The sequence below is a fragment of the Platichthys flesus genome, chromosome 18 (assembly GCF_949316205.1).
Source record: "Platichthys flesus chromosome 18, fPlaFle2.1, whole genome shotgun sequence".
Classification (NCBI taxonomy): Eukaryota; Metazoa; Chordata; class Actinopteri; order Pleuronectiformes; family Pleuronectidae; genus Platichthys; species Platichthys flesus.
The window spans coordinates 19,873,304-19,894,225 of NC_084962.1; the positions used below are offsets into that span (position 1 = coordinate 19,873,304).

A 20,922-nucleotide genomic window follows, 5' to 3' on the forward strand; every position below is an offset into this window, starting at 1 on the left:
TACGTTGAGTTAACATTGTCAAAAAAGACAGAAAAATATATGTTGATGAACATAATTGTAATGAAACCAGACCACATGATTTTGAAGCTGTAATTTTAGGGTAAATTGTTGGATAATGTTGATTCTGAAGGTAAGTTATAAAGAACTCCTTTATTGTTTCCATGTTTGTATGTAGCTGTGTCAATGTTCAGAACACATGGTAATTTGTGGGCAGTGATGAATTCACAGCTTAAAATAGGCACATATATATTGTCATTGTTAAAAATGATATAAATGAGCCGTTCTCATAATTACCCTCATTATTCAATCCATCAAAATAGGAACATCAGTTCAACGAACCAGCATTGAAAGAAATATTGTAGTCATTAAAATATAAATTTATTCATGTGGCAAATTTCATAAAGGAGCATAGAGCATCTACTACATGAGTTGGTTTTTCTCTGCAGACTGAAATTATACAAATTATATCAATATGATAAAGAAAAAAATACAGTGAGTTAAAGAACATGTTCGTGAAAAGGACGTAGTTGCAGGATGGCTGGACAGCCTCAGATCATTTATCATCTTCATTAACACTAAACCTATATACATCCTTGTTTTGTAAACACATACATTTTTACCTGTATAAAACTTTAAATTACTTTTCATGTGTGTAAATTAAGAGAAGCTTTATCACGTGTTGGAGACTGCTCACATGTTTGAGTTCTCATGTGAACACTCAATACATCACAATGTGATGACTTTCCCCACATCTTTGGCAAGAAGATTGCCTCTCACCTGTGGCCCCTCACCTGGTAATTCACCTGAGCACTTTGTCCAAACCTTTTGTGACATATTTTACAACAATATGGCTTCTCACCAGTGTGAATTCTCATATGAACCTTCAAATCATAACTCCTTATAAATGTCTCAGACACATTTAGCATGAAAATGGCCTCTCACCACATCAGTGCTCCATCCACAACTTGAATATTTACCCGAGGCATAACCACACTACCGTCTTCCAGCTAACTGCTAACATGCTCTGAGCAAACGCTGCTAGTGCGGTCTGTATAACTTATACAGACCGCAAGTTATACAGAAGTACCCCCCTTCTGTATAACTTACAGACCGGTAGAGAAATATTATTTTTCTTAAATTGAATAACAGCAACAACAATAATAATGTTAAAATATTATTTTGATCACGAATATAGATTTTAAGGACACGTTCAACTCGTATGATTTCCAAATGTGTCAAAGAAAAGTATTTTTACCCAGAGAGGTGTTACAGTGAAAGGAATTCTCACCAGTGTGAACTCTTCTCATCTGGACCATTAGTCATTCACTAAGAGCTCTCTCATGTGTTCTTCTGTGTGAATCTTCTCCCACAGATCTTGCAGGAAAACAGCTTCTCAACAGTGTGAGTTCCCATGTGGAGTTTTAATTAACTTTGACTTACTAAACTGCGAAAAATCCATCATTGTCTAGAACATGGCCAACTTTTATGAGTCAGCTTTATCTTCACATCTCAAATTTTTATAGTACCCCCCTTCTGACAGATTTGGGAACCTGCCTCTGTAGATTCACAGCAATGTTGGAATTTACAATTAGATTTTAGTAGTTGTAATACATCTAGATCAGGAACATCAGTCTTAGGAACAAATATTGAAAGAAATATTATGATTAAGGAAATGCAAGTTTCTTTATGAGGCACATTTCATAGAGCCGCTACATCTACTACATGAGTTGTGTTAATGTACAATTTCCATTAACTCTCAACCTTATCCCACAGATAATGCAGGTGTACGGCTTCTGACATGGGAGCCATCATCTGGACTTTGAAGATCCCACTACTTCCTAAACATTTCATAAAAGTTTCGCAAGAATGTGGCTTCTCAACTGTGAGTTCTAATGTGGACTTTCAATTGATCACTACGTCCAAAACTTTCCCCACAAGTTTGGCAACAATATGGCTTCTCACCAGTGTGAGTTCTCATATGAACCTTCAAATGACAACTCCTTACAAAACCTTTCTGACATATTTTGCATGAATATGGCTTCTCACCTGTGTGAAACCTCACATGGACCTTCAAATGACTACTACATACAAAACGTTTTGTACATGTTTGGCAAGAATATGGCTTCTCCCCAGTGTGAGTTCTCAAGTGGATTTTCAATTGATTACTACGTCCGAACCTTTTCCCACAGGTTTGGCAGGAATATGGCTTTTCACCAGTGTGAATTCTCATATGAACCTTCAAATCAAAACTCCTTACAAATCTTTTCGTGCATATTTTGCATGTATAAGGTTGTTCACCCGTGTGTGTTCTCAGATGAATCTTCAATTTATACTTACTAACATACGTTTTTCTACAAGTGTCACATTTGAAAGACTTTTTAACTTTGTGAGTATTAGAGTTTCTCTCTGATTTGGGAGAGTTGTCTACATTGCTAATGTGACTCAGGTTTTCATGAAAACTCTTCTGTGGGTTTGGTTCGTCATTTCCTGTTGATTCTGAATCCAAATGTTTTCTTCTGTTCTGATCTTGGCTCTCAGCTACAGGAGAGTTGTGAGAGAGGACCTGGTGTTCACCCTCTGGTTCTCTGTGGTCACTTTCCTCACCATGAGGAGTCAACATGCAGGTTTCAGTCTCCTGCTTCAGTACGAGCTGCTCTCCCTCCTGACTGGTGCACATTTCCTCCTGTTCCTCTTTAATCTGTGGAGGTTCTTGTTCCTCTTGGTCCAGACTGGAGCTCCTCTCCTGGTGACAGAGCTGCTGGTCAGTGAGAACCTCCTCCTCCTTACAGACATGCTGCTGTGGGAGCTCTGGAGGAACAAAGTGACAAAAGACAGGGGTTACGAATGTGATGTTAAAATAAAGCCAATTTAGTTTGTGAAATGAAAAATTACTGTGAAAGAAGAGGAACAATACTGACTGCTCCTCCGGTTTTATCCCCACATATTGTTGTGTGAGGGTTTAATATGTCACTCAATCATTTATGTTATTGAAATCAACTTTTAATTATATGAACACCATTTTATTAATGAGAGCAACAAAATAAAGTAGCATGCAGTGTTTTCTCCCTCCAGACTACAAACACAGCAAACTCAGAGAAACAAGTCCAATGTCAGCCACACTCTGGTTGTACTGACCGATCCTGTGCAGCTTTATTTCAGGTTTCAAAACGGTCTCCAGCAGTCTGCGCTGACGATCGACCTCTTCTTCGTACTGGACGATGGTTTTTTCAAAGACTGTGAATATCTGTTCAGCAATAGCTGTTAGTCGCTCGCTGATAAACTCTCTCAAATACTGAACCGAAGACATCACTGCTCCGTCCACTACTTGAATATTTACCAGACACGATCACACTACTGTCTTCCAGCTAACTGCTAATGTGAACTGAGCAAATGCTGCTAGCGCTATCTGTAAACTTCCAGAAGAGAACCATTATTTTGTCTTTTATCACGTAACTAAAATGACGATACATTTTTTTTTATAATAGACAGTTTAAGGACACGTTCAATTCATATTTTTTCCAAATGTGTCAAAGAAAAGTATCTTTACCCAGTGTGAGTTCTCATGTGGAGTTTTAAATAACTTTGACTTGCTACCTTCCAAAAATTCCAAATTGTCAAGAATATGGCCAACTTTGATGGGTCAGCTTTATCTTCACATCTCAAATGTTTATAGTACCCCCTTTCTGACAGATGTGGGAACCTGCTTGTGTAGATTCACAGCAATCTTGGAATTTACAACGAGATTTTATTAGTTGTAAAACATCCAATCGTGAACATCAGTCTGAGGAACCAGCATTGAAAGAAATATTCTAGTAAATAAAATACAAGTTTCTTTAAGTGGCACATTTCATAGAGCCACTATATCTACTACATGAGTTTGTTTCACATTTGAAGGCAAAATATGTCGATCATTTGGATGTAATGAAAACTACTCGAACATAAATTTTAAAGACAAATTCATCTTGTATGATTTCCTAATATGTCAAATAATATCTTTGCCCCATAGTGCGATAGAATTTCATCTAGTTCAAAAACATTTCATAAATGTTTCATAAGAATGTGGCTTCTCAACTGTGAGTTCTAATGTGGAATTTCAATTCATCACTACGTCCAAACGTTTTCCCACATGTTTGGCAAGAATATGGCTTCTCACCAGTGTGAATTCTCATATGGACTTTCAAATCACCACTCATTACAAAACTTTTCTGACATGTTTTGCACAAAAAAGGCTTCTCACCAGTGTGAAACCTCACATGAACCTTCAAATCACCACTTTTCACGAAACGTTTTTGACATATTTTGCACGAAAAAGGCTTCTCACCAGTGTGAAACCTCACATGGACTTTCAAATTACTACTACTTACAAAACATTTACCACAAGTTTGGCAACAATATGGCTTCTCACCAGTGTGAATTCTCATGTGGACCTTCAATTCATCACTACGTCCAAAAGTTTTCCTACATGTTTTGCATGAATACGGTTTTTCACCCGTGTGTGTTCTTAGATGAATCTTCAAATTATACTTATAAACAAAAGTTTTTCCACAAGTGTCACATTTGAAAGACTTTTTACCTGTGTGAGTATTATAGTTAATCTCTGATTTGGAAGAGTTGTCCACATTGTAACCAGGACTTTTATTTTCATAAAAACTCATCGGTGGATTTGGTTCTTCATTTCCTGTTGATTCTGAATCCATATGTTTTCTTCTGTTCTGATCGTGGCTTGCAGCTACAGGAGAGTTGTGAGAGAGGACCTGGTGCTCACCCTCTGGTTCTTTATGGTCACTCTCCTCACAATAAGGAATCAACATGCAGGTTTCAGTCTCCTGCTTCAGTACAAGCTGCTCTCCCTCCTGACTGGTGAACATTTCCTCCTGTTCCTCTTTTATCTGTGGAGGTTCTTGTTCCTCTTGGTCCAGACTGGAGTTCCTCTCCTGGGGACAGAGCTGCTGGTCAGTGAGAACCTCATCCTCCTTACAGACATGCTGCTGTGGGAGCTCTGGAGGAACAAAGAGACACAAGACAGAGGTTAAAACTGTGATGTTAAAATAAAGTCAATTTAGTTTGTGATTTGAAAATTACTGTGAAAGATAAGGAAGAATACTAACTGCTCATCCGGTTTTAGCACGCCGTATTTTTGGGTGAGGGTTTAATGTGTCAATCAATTATTTATGGTGTTGAAATAAACTTTTAATTTTATGAACACCATTTTATTCATGAGAGCAACAAAATAAAGTGACTCGCATTGTTTTCTCCCTCCAGACTACAAACACAGCAAACTCAGAGAAACAAGTCCAATGTCAGCCACACTCTGGTTGTACTGACCGATCCTGTGCAGCTTTATTTCAGGTTTCAAAACGGTCTCCAGCAGTCTGCGCTGACGATCGACCTCTTCTTCGTACTGGACGATGGTTTTTTCAAAGACCGTGAATATCTCCTCAGCAGCAGCTGTTAGTCGCTCGCTGATAAACTCTCTCAAATACTGAACCGAAGACATCACTGCTCCGTCCACTACTAGAACATTCACCCGAGACACGACCACACTACTGTCTTCCAGATAACTGCTATAATGCACCTACTAGCTAATGCGGCCGGCGCTGTCTATTTACTTCCGATGGGTGTCACACTGTGAAGGTCCGAGAGAAACAGGGTCAACTTGGTATCTTCATAGCTCAAATGGTTATAGCGCCCCCTACGACAGATGTGGGAACCTGTCTCTGTACATTCACACCAATGTTGGATTACAATAAGTTTTTATTAGTTGTTATACAGAGTTAAATTATAGTGACAGAATTCAGCCTGACATAGACCAGTCATCATACTGTACATGTCTATTTATTTCGGTATCACAGACTGTAAATAGAGATGGATGACAGAAGTCCACTCTCTCCACTTTCACACAAAGGGAGGTAAAATATGTTGGATGCAATTGATGCCATTTTGGTCTTTCTATGTTATTTGGAGTCAGAGTCTGAGCAGTAGTGTTCGTGGTGTGGAGCCTCAGTGTTGAGATTCTGCTGATCAGCTCTGCAGCCAAATCATAAACTCAACCAATCACCAGTCAGTCTCTGCTGTCAATCATGATATTTCAACGTCTTTTATATCATTAAATATCTAATTAAAACAAAACTTTATGGAAAATGAACATTCATCTGTGTGATAAGAACGACCTTAAATTACAAAAGCATTTCCACAGTGAGAAAGAGGAGAGAAATCGTACATTTCTTTATTTACAATGCTACGTTGAGTTAAACTTGTCACAAAAGACAAAAAAATATACGTTGATGATCATAGTTTTAATGAAACCAGTACACAGACAAAATTCAAATGTATCAGGACCAGTAACAGCCTGAGAATGACCCAAAACTCTTCTTGATATTCCTCCCTAGATATCTGAGATGGCCGCTTGGTTTTAATGACTTCAGTCCTTTGAAATGATCAACAGCACGATTCCTGAAATTAAACCCACTAATAATCCTTGAGTTCTGTATTTCTTTTGGAGATCGTAACTTCTCACTAAAGTTAAACAGTGAAAGAATAGGTGGTCAAGACATGGAGTTGGAAGGGAAAAGGCACCACTCTCTTTTTTACAAGTAAGTGTCCATTACAATGATTTCGAAGTTGTATAGTTATAAAGACCTCCTTCATGCTGCAATGTGTGTATGTAGCTGTGTCAACGTACAGAACCCATGGCAGTTTGTGGGCAGTGATGAATACACAGCTTAAAATAGATGGGGGTAAAATATCTCATTATTCAATCAATGAAATTGGGAACATCAGACTGACGAAGAAGTAGTGAAAGAAATATTTTAATTACAACAATAATTTAAATATTACATTTTCACCTCTGCAGACTGAAAAAGTAAAAACGTTATCAATGTGATGTAAGAATGAAAAAAAATACATTAAATCAAAAGACATGTTTGTGAAAAGACCGTAGTTGCAGGATGGCTGGACAGCCTCAGATCATTTATCATCTTCAACAATACTAAACTTATATACATCAGTGTTTTGTAAACACAAATGTTTACCTGTATAAAAGTTTAAATGAATTTTCATGTCTGTAAACTAAGAGAGGCTTTTATCACGAGTTGCAGGCTCCTCCCCAGTCTGAGTTCTCATGTGAACATTCAATGCACATCTTCGGTTAGAAAATTGCTTCTCACCTGTGTGACTCCTCATGTGGACTTTAAGACTGTCACTACCTAAAAAGCATTTACCATATGTTTGGCAACAATATGGCTTCTCAATTTGAGTTCTAATGCGGACTTTCAATTCATCATGACGTCCAAAGCTTTTCCCACATGTTTGGCAAGAATATGGTTTCTCACCAGTATGAATTCTCATGTGGACTATCAAATTACCACTTTTCACAAAACATTTCTGACATATTTTACAAGAATATTTCTTCACCTGTGTGAATTAGCATATGGATTCTCAATTCATCACGTCGTCTCAACCATTTTCCCACGTTTAGCAAGAATATGGCTTCTCACCAGTGTGAATTGTCATATGAACCTTCAAATCACTACTCATTACAAAACCTTTCTGACATATTTTGCACAAAAAAGGCTTCTCACCAGTGTGACTCCTCACATGGACTTTCAAATTACCACTTTTCAGAAAAGATTTCTGACATACTTTACAAGAATATGATTTCTCACCTGTGTGAATCCGCATACTGATTCTCAATCTATCATGAAGTCGAAACCTTTATCCACATGTTTGGCAGGAATATGGCTTCTCAGCAGTGTGAATTTTCATGTGAACCTTCAAATCAGAAATCCTTAGAAAACCTTTCTGACATATTTAGCACGAAAATGGCTTCTCACCAGTGTGAATTCTCATGTGGAGTTTCAATTTACTACTACTTACAAAACATTTACCACATGTTAGGCAACAATATGGCTTCTCACCAGTGTGAATTCTCATGTGGACTTTCAATGAACTACTACTTACAAAACATTTACCACATGTTTGGCAACAATATGGCTTCTCACCAGTGTGAATTCTCATGTGGACTCTCAACTTATCACTACGTCCAAACCTTTTCCCACATATTTGGCAAGAATATGGCTTCTCACCCGTGTGAATTCTCACATGAACTTTCAAATCACCCCTTTTCACAAACCTTTTCTGACATATTTTGCATAAATACGGTTTTTCACCAGTGTGTGTTCTCAAATGGACTTTCAAATTACCATTATTTACAAAACATTTGCCACATGTTTGGCAAGGATATGGTTTCACACCAGTGTGAATTCTAACATGGATTTTCAATTTACTACTACTTACAAAATGTTTCTGACATATTTTGCACGAAAATGGCATCTCACCAGTGTGAATTCTCATGTGGACTTTCAATTCATCACTACGTCCAAAGCTATTCCTACATATTTTACATAAATACTTTTTTTCACCCGTATGTGTTCTCAGATGAACTTTCAAATTATACTCATGAACATAAGTTTTTCCACAACTGTCACATTTGAAAGACTTTTTACCTGTGTGAGTGTTAGAGTAAATCTTTGACATCGGAGAGGTGTCCAGATTGTTTCTGTGATTTTTGTTTTCATGAAAACTCTTCAGTGGGTTTGGTTCTTCATTTGCTGTTGATACTGAATCCATATGTCTTCTTCTGTTCTGATCTTGGCTCTCAGCTAAAGGAGAGTTGTGAGAGAGGAGCTGGTGCTCACCCTCTGGTTCTCTATGGTCACTCTCCTCACAATGAGGAGTCAACATGCAGGTTTCAGTCTCCTGCTTCAGTACGAGATGCTCTCCCTCCTGACTGGTGCACATTTCCTCCTGTTCCTCTTTAATCTGTGGAGGTTCTTGTTCCTCTTGGTCCAGACTGGAGTTCCTCTCCTGGGGACAGAGCTGCTGGTCAGTGAGAACCTCCTCCTCCTTACAGACATGCTGCTGGGGGAGCTCTGGAGAAACAAAGAGACACAAGACAGAGGTTAGAACTGTGATATAAAAATAAAGACAACTGAGTTTTAGATGAAAATTACTGTTACTATTCATGAGAGCAACTAAATAAAGTGACTCGCAGTATTTTCTCCCTCCAGACTACAAACACAGCAAACTCAGAGAAACAAGTCCAATGTCAGCCACACTCTGGTTGTACTGACCGATCCTGTGCAGCTTTATTTCAGGTTTCAAAACGGTCTCCAGCAGTCTGCGCTGACGATCGACCTCTTCTTCGTACTGGACGATGGTTTTTTCAAAGACCGTGAATATCTCCTCAGCAGCAGCTGTTAGTCGCTCGCTGATGAACTCTCTCAAATACTGGACCGAAGACATCACTGCTCCGTCCACTACTTGAACATTCACACGAGACACGACCACACTACCGTCTTCCAGCTAAATGCTAGCTTGCACCTTGCTAATGCTGCTAGCGCTGTCTGTTTACTTCCGGTGAATTGTCAACTTCCGGAAGAGCAACATTATTTTTAATTTTATTGAACAACAAAACAGCAATAATTATAATGATAACACTGATAGAGTATTTTCTTGATCATAAATATACATTTTAAGGTTACGCTCAAATTGTATGATTTACAAATGTGTCAAAGAAAAGTATCTTTACCCAGAGATTTTGCAGTGAAAGGAATTCTCACCAGTGTGAACTCTTCTCATCTGCCCTATTAGTTATTCACTAAGAGCTCTCTAATGTGTTCTGCTGTGTGAATCTTCTCCCACAGATATTGCAGGAGAACAGCTTCTCACCAGTGTGTGTTCTTGTGGACTTTTAAATAACTTTGACTTACTACCTTCCAACAATCCAACTGTCAAGAATATGGCCAACTTTGATGGGTCAGCTTTATCTTCACATCTCAAATGCTTATAGTACCCCCTTTATGACAGATGTGGGAACCTGCTTGTGTAGATTCACAGCAATGATGGAATTTACAATGAGATTTTATTAGTTGTAAAACATCCAATCTTGAACATCAGTTTGAGGAACAAACATTGAAAGAAATATTCTAGTTAATAAAATACAAGTTTCTTAATGTGGTACATTTCATAGAGCCAATACTTATACTACAACAGTTTGTTTCACATTTGAAGGCAAAATATGTCGATCATTTGGATGTAACCCAAACTACTCCAACATAAATTTAAAAGACAAATTCATCTTGTATGATTTCCTAATATGTAAAATAATATCTTTACCCCATAGTGCGATAGAATTTCATCTAGTTCAAAAACATTGCATAAATGTTTCATAAGAATGTGGCTTCTCAACGGTGAATTCTAATGTGGAATTTCAATTCATCACTACGTCCAAACTCTTTCCCACATGTTTGGAAAGAATATGGCTTCTCACCAGTGTGAATTCTCATATGGACTTTCAAATTACCATTTTCAGGAAAGATTTCTGACATACTTTGCAAGAATATGACATCTCACCTGTGTAAATTCGCATATGGATTCTCAATCTATCATGACGTCGAAACCCCTACCCACATGTTTAGCAGGAATATGGATTCTCACCAGTGTGAATTGTCATGTGGAGTTTCAATTTACTACTACTTACAAAACATTGACCACATGTTAGGCAACAGTATGGCTTCTCACCAGTGTGAATTCTCATGTGGACTTTCAATGTACTACTTCTTACAAAACATTTACCACATGTTTGGCAACAATGTGGCTTCTCACCAGTGTGAATTCTCATGTGGACTCTCCATTGATCCCTGCGTCCAAACTCTTTCCCACATATTTGGCAAGAATATGGCTTCTCACCAGTGTGAATTCTCACATGAACTTTCAGATCACTACTTTTCACAAACCTTTTCTGACATATTATGCATAAATACGGTTTTTCACCAGTGTGTGTTCTCAGATGAATCTTCAAATTATACTTATAAACAAAAGTTTTTCCACAAGCGTCACATTTGAAAGACTTTTTACCTGTGTGAGTATTAGAGTTAATCTTTGATTTGGGACAGTTGTCCAGATTGTTACTGTAACTTTTGTTTTCATGAAAACTCTTCTGTGGGTTTGGTTCATCATTTCCTGTTGATTCTGAATCCATATGTTTTCTTCTGTTCTGATCGTGGCTCTCAGCTACAGGAGAGTTGTGAGAGAGGAGCTGGTGCTCATCCTCTGGTTCTCTATGGTCACTCCCCCCACAATAAGGAGTCAACATGCAGGTTTCAGTCTCCTGCTTCAGTACAAGCTGCTCTCCATCCTGACTGGTGCACATTTCCTCCTGTTCCTCTTTAATCTGTGGAGGTTCTTGTTCCTCTTGGTCCAGACTGGAGCTCCTCTCCTGGGGACAGAGCTGCTGGTCAGTGAGAACCCCCTCCTCCCTACAGACATGCTGCTGTGGGAGCTCTGGAGGAACAAAGAGACACAAGACAGAGGTTAAAACTGTGATGATAAAATAAAGTCAATTCAATTTTTTTTGGTAAAAAATTTACTGTGAAAGATAAGGAACAATTCTAACGCCTCCTCCAGCTTTATTTAATATGTCACTGAATCATTTATGTTGTTGAAATCAACTTTAAATTTTATGAACACCATTTTATTTATGAGAGCATCAAATTAAAGTGAGTCGCAGTGTTTTCTCCCTCCAGACTACAAACACAGCAAACTCAGAGAAGTAAGTCCAATGTCAGCCACACTCTGGTTGTACTGACCGATCCTGTGCAGCTTTATTTCAGGTTTCAAAACGGTCTCCAGCAGTCTGCGCTGACGATCGACCTCTTCTTCGTACTGGACGATGGTTTTTTCAAAGACCGTGAATATCTCCTCAGCAGCAGCTGTTAGTCGCTCGCTGATAAACTCTCTCAAATACTGAACTGAAGACATCACTGCTCCGTCCACTACTAGAACATTCACCCGAGACACGACCACACTACCGTCTTCCAGCTAACTGCTAACTTGCAACTAGCTAATGCAGTTAGTGTGTGTTTACTTCCGGTCGGTGTCACATTGTGAAGGTCCGACTGAGACAGAGTCAACTTGTCATCTTCATATTTCAAATGGTTATAGCGCCCCCTCCGACAGATGTGGGAACCTGCCTCTTTTCATTCACACCAATGTTGGATTACAATAAGTTTCTATTAGTTTTAATACAGAGTTAATACAGCGTTGTTAGGAGAGGTGGTGGTCTAGTGGCAGAAACTAGGACTATGGGCAGAGAAGGTCTCTGGTTCGACTCCACGGAGAGACAACAAAAGACGAACCTCGATTGATCTGTCCAAAAATCCAAGATTCTCACTACCCTGTCTAGTGCCCCTGAGCAAGGCACCTTACTCCCCCAACATCTGCTCCCCGAGCGCCGTACATGGTCGCTCACTGCTCTGTGTGTCCTGCACCAGATTGGTCAAAAGCAGAGGTTAAATTTCCCTACCTGCATGAGTGTGCCTTTGCATGTCTGTGCATGTGTTTGGGACTAATAAATGTATCTTAATCTTCATATTAATCTTTAATCTTAATCTTTAAATCATAGTGACATAATTCAGCATGACATACTGTAGACCAGTCATTAGGATTAACATTAAGATTAAGATACATTTATTTGTCCCAAACAAATGCACAGGCACACTCATGCAATTGTAGCGAAATTTAATATCTGCTTTTGACCCATCTGGTGCAGGACACACAGAGCAGTGAGCGACCATGTACGGCGCACAGGGAGCAGATGTTGGGGGAGTAAGGTGCCTTGCTCAGGGGCACTAGACAGGGTAGTGAGACTCTTGGATTTTTGGACAGATCAATCGAGGTTTGTCTTTTTGGTGTTTCTCCGTGGACTCGAACCAGAGATGAACCAGAGACCTTCTCTGGCCATAGTCAAAGTTTCTGCCACTAGTCCACCGCCTCTCTCATCATACTGTACATGTCTAATCCTGTCGGTATCACAGACTGTGATTAAAGATGGATGACAGAACTTGGTCTTTCTATTTTATTTGGAGTCAGAGTCTGAGCAGTAGTGTTCGTGGTGTGGAGCCTCAGCGTTGAGATCCTGCAGATCAGCTCTGCTGCCAAAACATAAACTCAACCAATCACCAATCAGTCTCTGCTGTCAATCATGACGTTTCAACGTCTTTATATCATCAAATATCGAATAAAAACAAAACTTTATGGAAAAATGAAGATTCATCCGTGTGATAAGAACGACCTAAAATGACAGAAACCTTTCAACAGTGAGAAAGAGAAGAGAAATCATACATTCCTTTATTTACAATGCTATGTTGAGTTAACATTGTCTCAAAAGACAGAAAAATATACGTTGATGATCATAGTTTTAATGAAACCAGACCACATGATTTTGAAGCTGTAATTGAAGGGGAAATTGTTGATTCTGAGGGTAAGTTATAAAGACCTCCTTCATTGTTTCCATGTTTGTATGTAGCTGTGTCAATGTTCAGAACACATGTTAGGGTGTGGGCAATGATGAATATACAGCTTAAAATAGACATTTTCAATGGTAAAAATTATATAAATGACCCTATAGACTGATGGTGCTCATAATTACCCTCATTATTCAATCCATCAAATTGGGAACATCAGTTCAACTAACCAGCATTGAAAGAAATATTGTAGTCATTCATATCTAAATTTATTTATGTTGCAAATTTTATAAAGGAGCATAGAACATCTACTACATGAGTTTGTTTTTCCTCTGCAGACTGAAATAATACAAATTATATAAATATGATAATAAATAAAAAATACAGTGAATTAAAGGACATGTTTGTGAAAAGACTGTAGATGCAGGATGGCTGGACAGCCTCAGATCATTTATAATATTCAACAACACTAAATCTATATACATCCTTGTTTTGTAAACACACACAATTTCTCCCGTATAAAACTTTAAATCACTCATGTGTGTACATTAAGAGAAGCTTTTATCACTAATGAAGGCTCCTCCCCAGCCTGAGTTCTCATATGAAAATTCAATACATCACAATGTGAATAACTTTCCCGACATCTTTTACAAGAAAAATTGCCTCTCACCTGTGGCGCCTCATGTGGGAATTCAAATGACTACTCTGTCCAAATCTTTACTGACATATTTTACAAGAATATGGCATCTCACCAGTATGACTCTTCATCTGGACCTTCAAACTGCCACTTCTTAAATAACGTTTCCCACATATTTGACAACACTACGGCTTCTCACCAGCGTGCATTCTCATGTGGACTCTCAATTCATCCCTACGTCCAAACCTTTTCCCACATGTTTGGCAAGAATATGGCTTCTCACTTGAATCTTCAATTTAGACGTAAACGTAAAAGTCTTTACGCAAGTGTCAAATTTGATAGACTTTTTATCTGTGTGAGTATTAGAGTTAATCTCTGACATGGGAGAGTTGTTCAGATTATGACTGTGACTGTTGTTTTCATGAAAACTCTTCTGTGGGTTTGGTTCTTCATTTCCTGTTGATCCTGAATACAAATGTTTTCTTCTGTTCTGATCGTGGCTCTAAGCTACAGGAGAGTTGTGAGAGAGGAGCTGGTGCTCATCCTCTGGAATGTGAAACTGTACTGTAAAGAGCTTTGAGTGGTCATCAAGACTAGAAAAGCGCTATATAAATACAAATCCATTTACCATTTAAAATACAAGTTTTTTAATGTGGTACATTTCATAGAGACAACACTTATACTACATCAGTTTGTTTCACATTTGAAGGCAAAATATGTCGATCATTTGGATGTAATGAAAACTACTCCAACATAAATTTAAAAGACAAATTCATCTTGTATGACTTCCAAATATGTCAAATAATATCTTTACTCCATAGTGCAATAGGATTTCAACTAGTTCGAAAACATTTCATAAATGTTTCATAAGAATGTGGCTTCTCAACGGTGAGTTCTAATGTGGAATTTCAATTCATCACTACGTCCAAACCTTTTCCCACACGTTTGGCAAGAATATGGCTTCTCACCAGTGTGAATTCTCATATGGACTTTCAAATTACTACTTTTCACAAAACATTTCTGACATATTTTACAAGAAAATGGCTTCTCACCTGTGTGAATTCTCATATGGATTCTAAATTCATCACGACGTCGAAACCTTTTCCCACATGTTTGGCAAGAATATGGATTCTCACCAGTGTGAATTATCATATGAACCTTCAAGTGACCACTTGTATAAAAACTTTTCTGACATATTTTGCACAAAAAAGGCTTCTCACCAGTGTGAAACCTCACATGGACTTTCAAATTACTACTACTTACAAAACTTTTCCTACATATTTTGCATAAATATGTTTTTTTGCCTGTGTGTGTTCTCAGATGAATCTTCAAATTATTCTTATAAACAAAAGTTTGTCCACAAGTGTCACATTTGAAAGACTTTTTACCTGTGTGAGTATTAGAGTTAATCTCTGAATTGTGAGAGTTGTCCACATTGCAACCGTGACTTTTATTTTCATGAAAACTCATCGGTGGGTTTGGTTCTTCATTTCCTGTTGATCCTGAATCCAAATGTTTTCTTCTGTTCTGATCGTGGCTCTCAGCTACAGGAGAGTTGTGAGAGAGGAGCTGGTGCTCATCCTCTGGTTCTCTATGGTCACTCCCCTCACAATAAGGAGTCAACATGCAGGTTTCAGTCTCCTGCTTCAGTACAAGCTGCTCTCCCTCCTGACTGGTGCACATTTCCTCCTGTTCCTCTTTAATCTGTGGAGGTTCTTTTTCCTCTTGGTCCAGACTGGAGTTCCTCTCCTGGTGACAGAGCTGCTGGTCATTGAGAACCTCCTCCTCCTTACAGACATGCTGCTGTGGGAGCTCTGGAGGAACAAAGAGACACAAGACAGAGGTTAGAACTGTGATGATAAAGTCAATTTAGTTTGTGATTTGAAATTTACTGTGAAAAATAAGGAACAATACTAACTGCTCCTCCGGGATTATCACCACATATTGTTATGTGAGGGTTTAATGTGTCAATCAATAATGTTATGAAATCAACTTTAAATTTTATGAACACCATTTTATTTATGAGAGCAACAAAATAAAGTGAGTCGCAGTGTTTTCTACCTCCAGACTACGAACACAGCAAACACAGAGAAACAAGTCCAATGTCAGCCACACTCTGGTTGTACTGACCGATCCTGTGCAGCTTTATTTCAGGTTTCAAAACGGTCTCCAGCAGTCTGCGCTGACGATCGACCTCTTCTTCGTACTGGACGATGGTTTTTTCAAAGACCGTGAATATCTCCTCAGCAGCAGCTGTTAGTCGCTCGCTGATAAACTCTCTCAAATACTGAACCGAAGACATCACTGCTCCGTCCACTACTTGAACATTCACCCGAGACACGACCACACTACCGTCTTCCAGCTAACTGCTAACGTGCACCTACTAGCTAATGCTGCTAGCGCTGTCTGTTTACTTCCGGTGGGTGTCACACTGTGAAGGTCCAACAGAGACAGGGTCATCTTGTTATCTTCATAGTTCAAATGGTTATAGCGGCCCCTCTGACAGATGTGGGACCCCGCCTCTGTACATTCACACCAGTGTTGAATTACAATAGGTTTCTATTAGTTGTAATACAGAGTTAAATCATAGTGACAGAATTCAGCCTGACATAGACCAGTCATTATACTGTACATGTCTATTAATGCCGGTATCACAGACTGTGAATAAAGATGGATGACAGAACTCCACTCTCTCCACTTTTACACAAAGGGAGGTAAAATATGTTGGATGCAATTGATGCCATTTTGGTCTTTCTATGTTATTTGGAGTCAGAGTCTGAGCAGTAGTGATCGTGGTGTGGAGCCTCAGTGTTGAGATCCTGCTGATCAGCTCTGCAGCCAAATCATGACTCAACCAATCACCAGTCAGTCTCTGCTGTCAATCATGACGATTCAACGTCTTTTATGTCATCAAATATCAAATTAAAACAAAACTTTATGAAAAAATGTACATTATCCGTGTGATAAGAACGACCTAAAATGAATATAAACCTTTCAACAGTGAGAAAGAGAAGAGAAATCGTACATTCCTTTATTAATGATGCCAAGTTGAGTTAACATTGGCACAAAAGACAGAAAAATCACCATGACTACTAAATCCTTTCGTGCATATTTTACACGAAAATGGCATCTCACCTGTTAGAGTTGTCATATGCCTTTTTAATTTGAACGTGGTACTGAATGTTCTTCCACATATTATACATGAAAATTACTTCTCACCTGTGTGAATCTCAGATGCATTTTTAAGTGACTCTCATACACAAAAGCTTTTCCACAAGTGTCACATTTGATAAGAGTTAGTCTCTAATATGGGACAGGTGTAAAGATTGTTACTGTGGCTCCAGTTTTCATAAACACTATCCTGAGGCTTTGGTTCAAATTAATCACAGGTTTCTATGGATTAATCATGATTAATCACATTACCGATTTCTCTGTATATTTTTGTGAAAACAAACAATTTATTACAAAAGACGCATATATATATTTAACCAGTTTTCTTTTAATAATCATAAATAAACAAAACAATGGTGCTGCAACTCAGCAGTCCTTTAGCAGTTCTCTTTGTTATTCCATATGGAACATTAATATAATCTTCATCCTAAACAGAATTCGGGTTTCTTAGCCATTGTATGGTTGAATAAAACTTTTTCTTTTCTTTTTAAATCAAACAGATATTATTTGAGCTTCTTATCCATTCTTTTTATAGGATGGTTGAATTTTTTTTATATTTTTTGTCAAACAACCATTAACCACACCATGACGCAATCTAATGCCTCTAAAGGTCCTCTTTGCTAGTCGTTCTTTAGCCAGTTGATGAGGCAAACTAACTTGTTCACATTCTCTGACAGTAAAGCTGACCGCTTCTTTTGCCCAATGTGTCCTGCAAGTGTAGCTGGTTTGACGCATTCCACTTGAACGCCCCTCGCCGACCTACACATGCTTCGCGTTGCATGGTACTTTAGGCTGGTATTACTACTGTGAAACGATAATGTCTTCCCACAGAGTGTACATATCACCTTGGTTTTATTGAATGTTCGATCTTGCTGTCCAGAATGTCCTCAGGTTCATCAGAATTATCCATGTTGTTTGTTTGTTTGATTGGCAGCCGCCATCTGACTGCATTAGAGCGGAGACTAGTGCAGAGTGGGCGGAATTGTGGTTATATTGGAAGGTCCTTGTGCGCATGCGTTAAATGAGTAAAAAAAGGTAATTAATTTAATCATAACGCGTTATTTTTCACAGCTCTACTTTTCACAAAACATTTCTGACATATTTTTCAAGAATATGGCTGCTCAGCTGTGTGAATTCGCAAATGGATTCTCAATTCATCACGTCGTCTAATCCTTTTCCCACATGTTTGGCAAGAATATGGCTTTTCACCTGTGTGAGTTCCCAGGTGAATCTTTAAATTAGACATGCACGCACAAGTTTGTCCACAAGTGTCACATTTGAAAGTAAAATGTGACACTTGTAATGTAAAATGTCCATTGTACGGCTTCTGACGTATGAGCCATCATCTGGACTTTCAAGATCCCACTACTTCCAAAAAATTTCTTAAATAGTTCGCAAGAGTGTGGCTTCTTAAATATGAGTTCTATTGTGGACTTTCAATTGATCACCACGTCCAAAACTTTCCCCACATGTTTGGCAAGAATATGGCTTCTCACCAGTGTGAATTCTCATGTGGACTTTCAAACTGCCACTACTTGCAAACCTTTTCCCACATGTTTGGCAAGAATATGGCTTCTCACCAGTGTGAGTTCTCATGTGGATTCTCAATTCATCAGTACGTACAAACCTTTTCCCACATGTTTGGCAGGAATATGGCTTTTCACCAGTGTGAATTCTCATATGAACCTTCAAATCACAAATCCTTACAAAACCTTTCTGACAAATTTTGCACGAAAATGGCTTCTCACCAGTGTGAAACCTCACATGGACTTTCAATTTACTATTACTTACAAAACGTTTTGTACATGTTTGGCAAGAATATGGCTTCTCACCAGTGTGACTTCTCAGGTGGATTTTCAATTCATTACTACGTCCAAACCTTTTCCAACATGTTTGGCAAGAAAATGGCTTCTCACCAGTGTGAATTTTCATGTGGACTCTCAGTTCATCACCACGTCCAAATCCTTTCTTGCATATTTTGCATAAATAAGGTTTTTCACCTGTGTGCGTTCCCAGATGACTCTTCAATTTATACTTACACACATACGTTTTTCTACAAGTGTCACATTTGAAAGACTTTTTACCTGTTTGAGTATTAGAGTTAATCTCTGATTTAGGAGAGTTATCCACATTGCTACCGTGACTCCTGTTTTCATGAAAACTCTTCTGTGGGTTTGGTTCTTCATTTCCTGTAGATTTTGAATCCATATGTTTTCTTCTGTTCTGATCTTGGCTCTCAGCTACAGGAGAGTTGTGAGAGAGGAGCTGGTGCTCACCCTCTTGTTCTCTATGGGCACTTTCCTCACCATGAGGAGTCAACATGCAGGTGTCAGTCTCCTGCTTCAGTACAAGCTGCTCTCCCTCCTGACTGGTGAACATTTCCTCCTGTTCCTCTTTTATCTGTGGAGGTTCTTGTTCCTCTTGGTCCAGACTGGAGTTCCTCTCCTGGTGACAGAGCTGCTGGTCATTGAGAACCTCCTCCTCCTTACAGACATGCTGCTGTGGGAGCTCTGGAGGAACAAAGAGACACAAGACAGAGGTCAAAACTGTGATGATAAAGTCAATTTAGTTTGTGATTTGAAATTTACTGTGAAAAATAAGGAACAATACTAACTGCTCCTCCGGGATTATCACCACATATTGTTATGTGAGGGTTTAATGTGTCAATCAATAATGTTATGAAATCAACTTTAAATGTTATGAACACCATTTTATTTATGAGAGCAACAAAATAAAGTAGCATGCAGTGTTTTCTCCCTCCAGAATACAAACACAGCAAACACAGAGAAACAAGTCCAATGTCAGCCACACTCTGGTTGTACTGACCGATCCTGTGCAGCTTTATTTCAGGTTTCAAAACGGTCTCCAGCAGTCTGCGCTGACGATCGACCTCTTCTTCGTACTGGACGATGGTTTTTTCAAAGACCGTGAATATCTCCTCAGCAGCAGCTGTTAGTCGCTCGCTGATAAACTCTCTCAAATACTGAACCGAAGACATCACTGCTCCGTCCACTACTTGAACATTCACCCGAGACACGACCACACTGCTGTCTTCCAGCTAACTGCTAACGTGCACCTACTAGCTAATTCTATTAGCGCTGTCTGTTTACTTCCGGTGGGTGTCACACTGTGAAGGTCCAACAGAGACAGGGTCATCTTGTTATCTTCATAGTTCAAATGGTTATAGCGGCCCCTCTGACAGATGTGGGAACCTGCCTCTGTACATTCACACCAGTGTTGGATTACAATAGGTTTCTATTAGTTGTAATACAGAGTTAAATCATAGTGACAGAATTCAGCCTGACATAGACCAGTCATTATACTGTACATGTCTATTAATGCCGGTATCACAGACTGTGAATAAAGATGGATGACAGAACTCCACTCTCTCCACTTTTACACAAAGGGAGGTAAAATATGTTGGATGCAATTGATGCCATTTTGGTCTTTCTATGTTATTTGGAGTCAGAGTCTGAGCAGTAGTGATCGTGGTGTGGAGCCTCAGTGTTGAGATCCTGCTGATCAGCTCTGCAGCCAAATCATGACTCAACCAATCACCAGTCAGTCTCTGCTGTCAATCATGACGATTCAACGTCTTTTATGTCATCAAATATCAAATTAAAACAAAACTTTATGAAAAAATGTACATTAATCCGTGTGATAAGAACGACCTAAAATGAATATAAACCTTTCAACAGTGAGAAAGAGAAGAGAAATCGTACATTCCTTTATTAATGATGCCAAGTTGAGTTAACATTGGCACAAAAGACAGAAAAATCACCACGTCTTCTAAATCCTTTCGTGCATATT

The 20,922-nt window shown here is 38.7% G+C and overlaps 5 protein-coding genes across 6 annotated transcripts; all 5 read right to left on the reverse strand.

Moving 5' to 3' along the window:
- Positions 1 to 352: 352 nt before the first annotated feature.
- LOC133973615 (zinc finger protein 41-like) lies at positions 353 to 5,610 on the reverse strand. The gene is made up of 3 exons (XM_062411588.1): positions 5,326 to 5,610; positions 4,574 to 4,999; positions 353 to 2,808 (listed from the first exon to the last, which is right to left on the reverse strand). Exons 1-3 carry the CDS (start codon positions 5,495 to 5,497, stop codon positions 1,877 to 1,879), a joined length of 1,530 nt encoding a protein of 509 aa, XP_062267572.1. The 5' UTR covers positions 5,498 to 5,610; the 3' UTR covers positions 353 to 1,876.
- A 1,183-nt stretch (positions 5,611 to 6,793) lies between these two features.
- On the reverse strand, positions 6,794 to 9,399 carry LOC133973619 (zinc finger protein 664-like). The gene is made up of 2 exons (XM_062411591.1): positions 9,132 to 9,399; positions 6,794 to 8,930 (listed from the first exon to the last, which is right to left on the reverse strand). Exons 1-2 carry the CDS (start codon positions 9,301 to 9,303, stop codon positions 7,810 to 7,812), a joined length of 1,293 nt encoding a protein of 430 aa, XP_062267575.1. The 5' UTR covers positions 9,304 to 9,399; the 3' UTR covers positions 6,794 to 7,809.
- A 506-nt stretch (positions 9,400 to 9,905) lies between these two features.
- LOC133973624 (zinc finger protein 32-like) lies at positions 9,906 to 11,926 on the reverse strand. The gene is made up of 2 exons (XM_062411596.1): positions 11,649 to 11,926; positions 9,906 to 11,343 (listed from the first exon to the last, which is right to left on the reverse strand). The coding sequence occupies exons 1-2, from the start codon at positions 11,818 to 11,820 to the stop codon at positions 10,475 to 10,477; spliced, it is 1,041 nt and encodes a 346-aa protein (XP_062267580.1). The 5' UTR covers positions 11,821 to 11,926; the 3' UTR covers positions 9,906 to 10,474.
- Positions 11,927 to 13,551: 1,625 nt separating this feature from the next.
- LOC133973620 (zinc finger protein 664-like) lies at positions 13,552 to 20,223 on the reverse strand. 2 transcript variants are annotated; one of them, XM_062411593.1, is made up of 3 exons: positions 19,939 to 20,223; positions 18,656 to 19,622; positions 13,552 to 14,187 (listed from the first exon to the last, which is right to left on the reverse strand). In XM_062411593.1, the coding sequence occupies exons 1-3, from the start codon at positions 20,108 to 20,110 to the stop codon at positions 14,127 to 14,129; spliced, it is 1,200 nt and encodes a 399-aa protein (XP_062267577.1). In that variant the 5' UTR covers positions 20,111 to 20,223; the 3' UTR covers positions 13,552 to 14,126. The 2 variants fall into 2 exon arrangements, with proteins under 2 accessions (XP_062267577.1, XP_062267576.1); XM_062411592.1 differs by lacking the exon at positions 13,552 to 14,187 and having other exon boundaries at positions 16,934 to 19,622.
- On the reverse strand, positions 14,551 to 16,359 carry LOC133973622 (zinc finger protein 664-like). Its single transcript, XM_062411595.1, has 2 exons — positions 16,072 to 16,359; positions 14,551 to 15,755 (listed from the first exon to the last, which is right to left on the reverse strand). Exons 1-2 carry the CDS (start codon positions 16,241 to 16,243, stop codon positions 14,824 to 14,826), a joined length of 1,104 nt encoding a protein of 367 aa, XP_062267579.1. The 5' UTR covers positions 16,244 to 16,359; the 3' UTR covers positions 14,551 to 14,823.
- Positions 20,224 to 20,922: the final 699 nt, after the last annotated feature.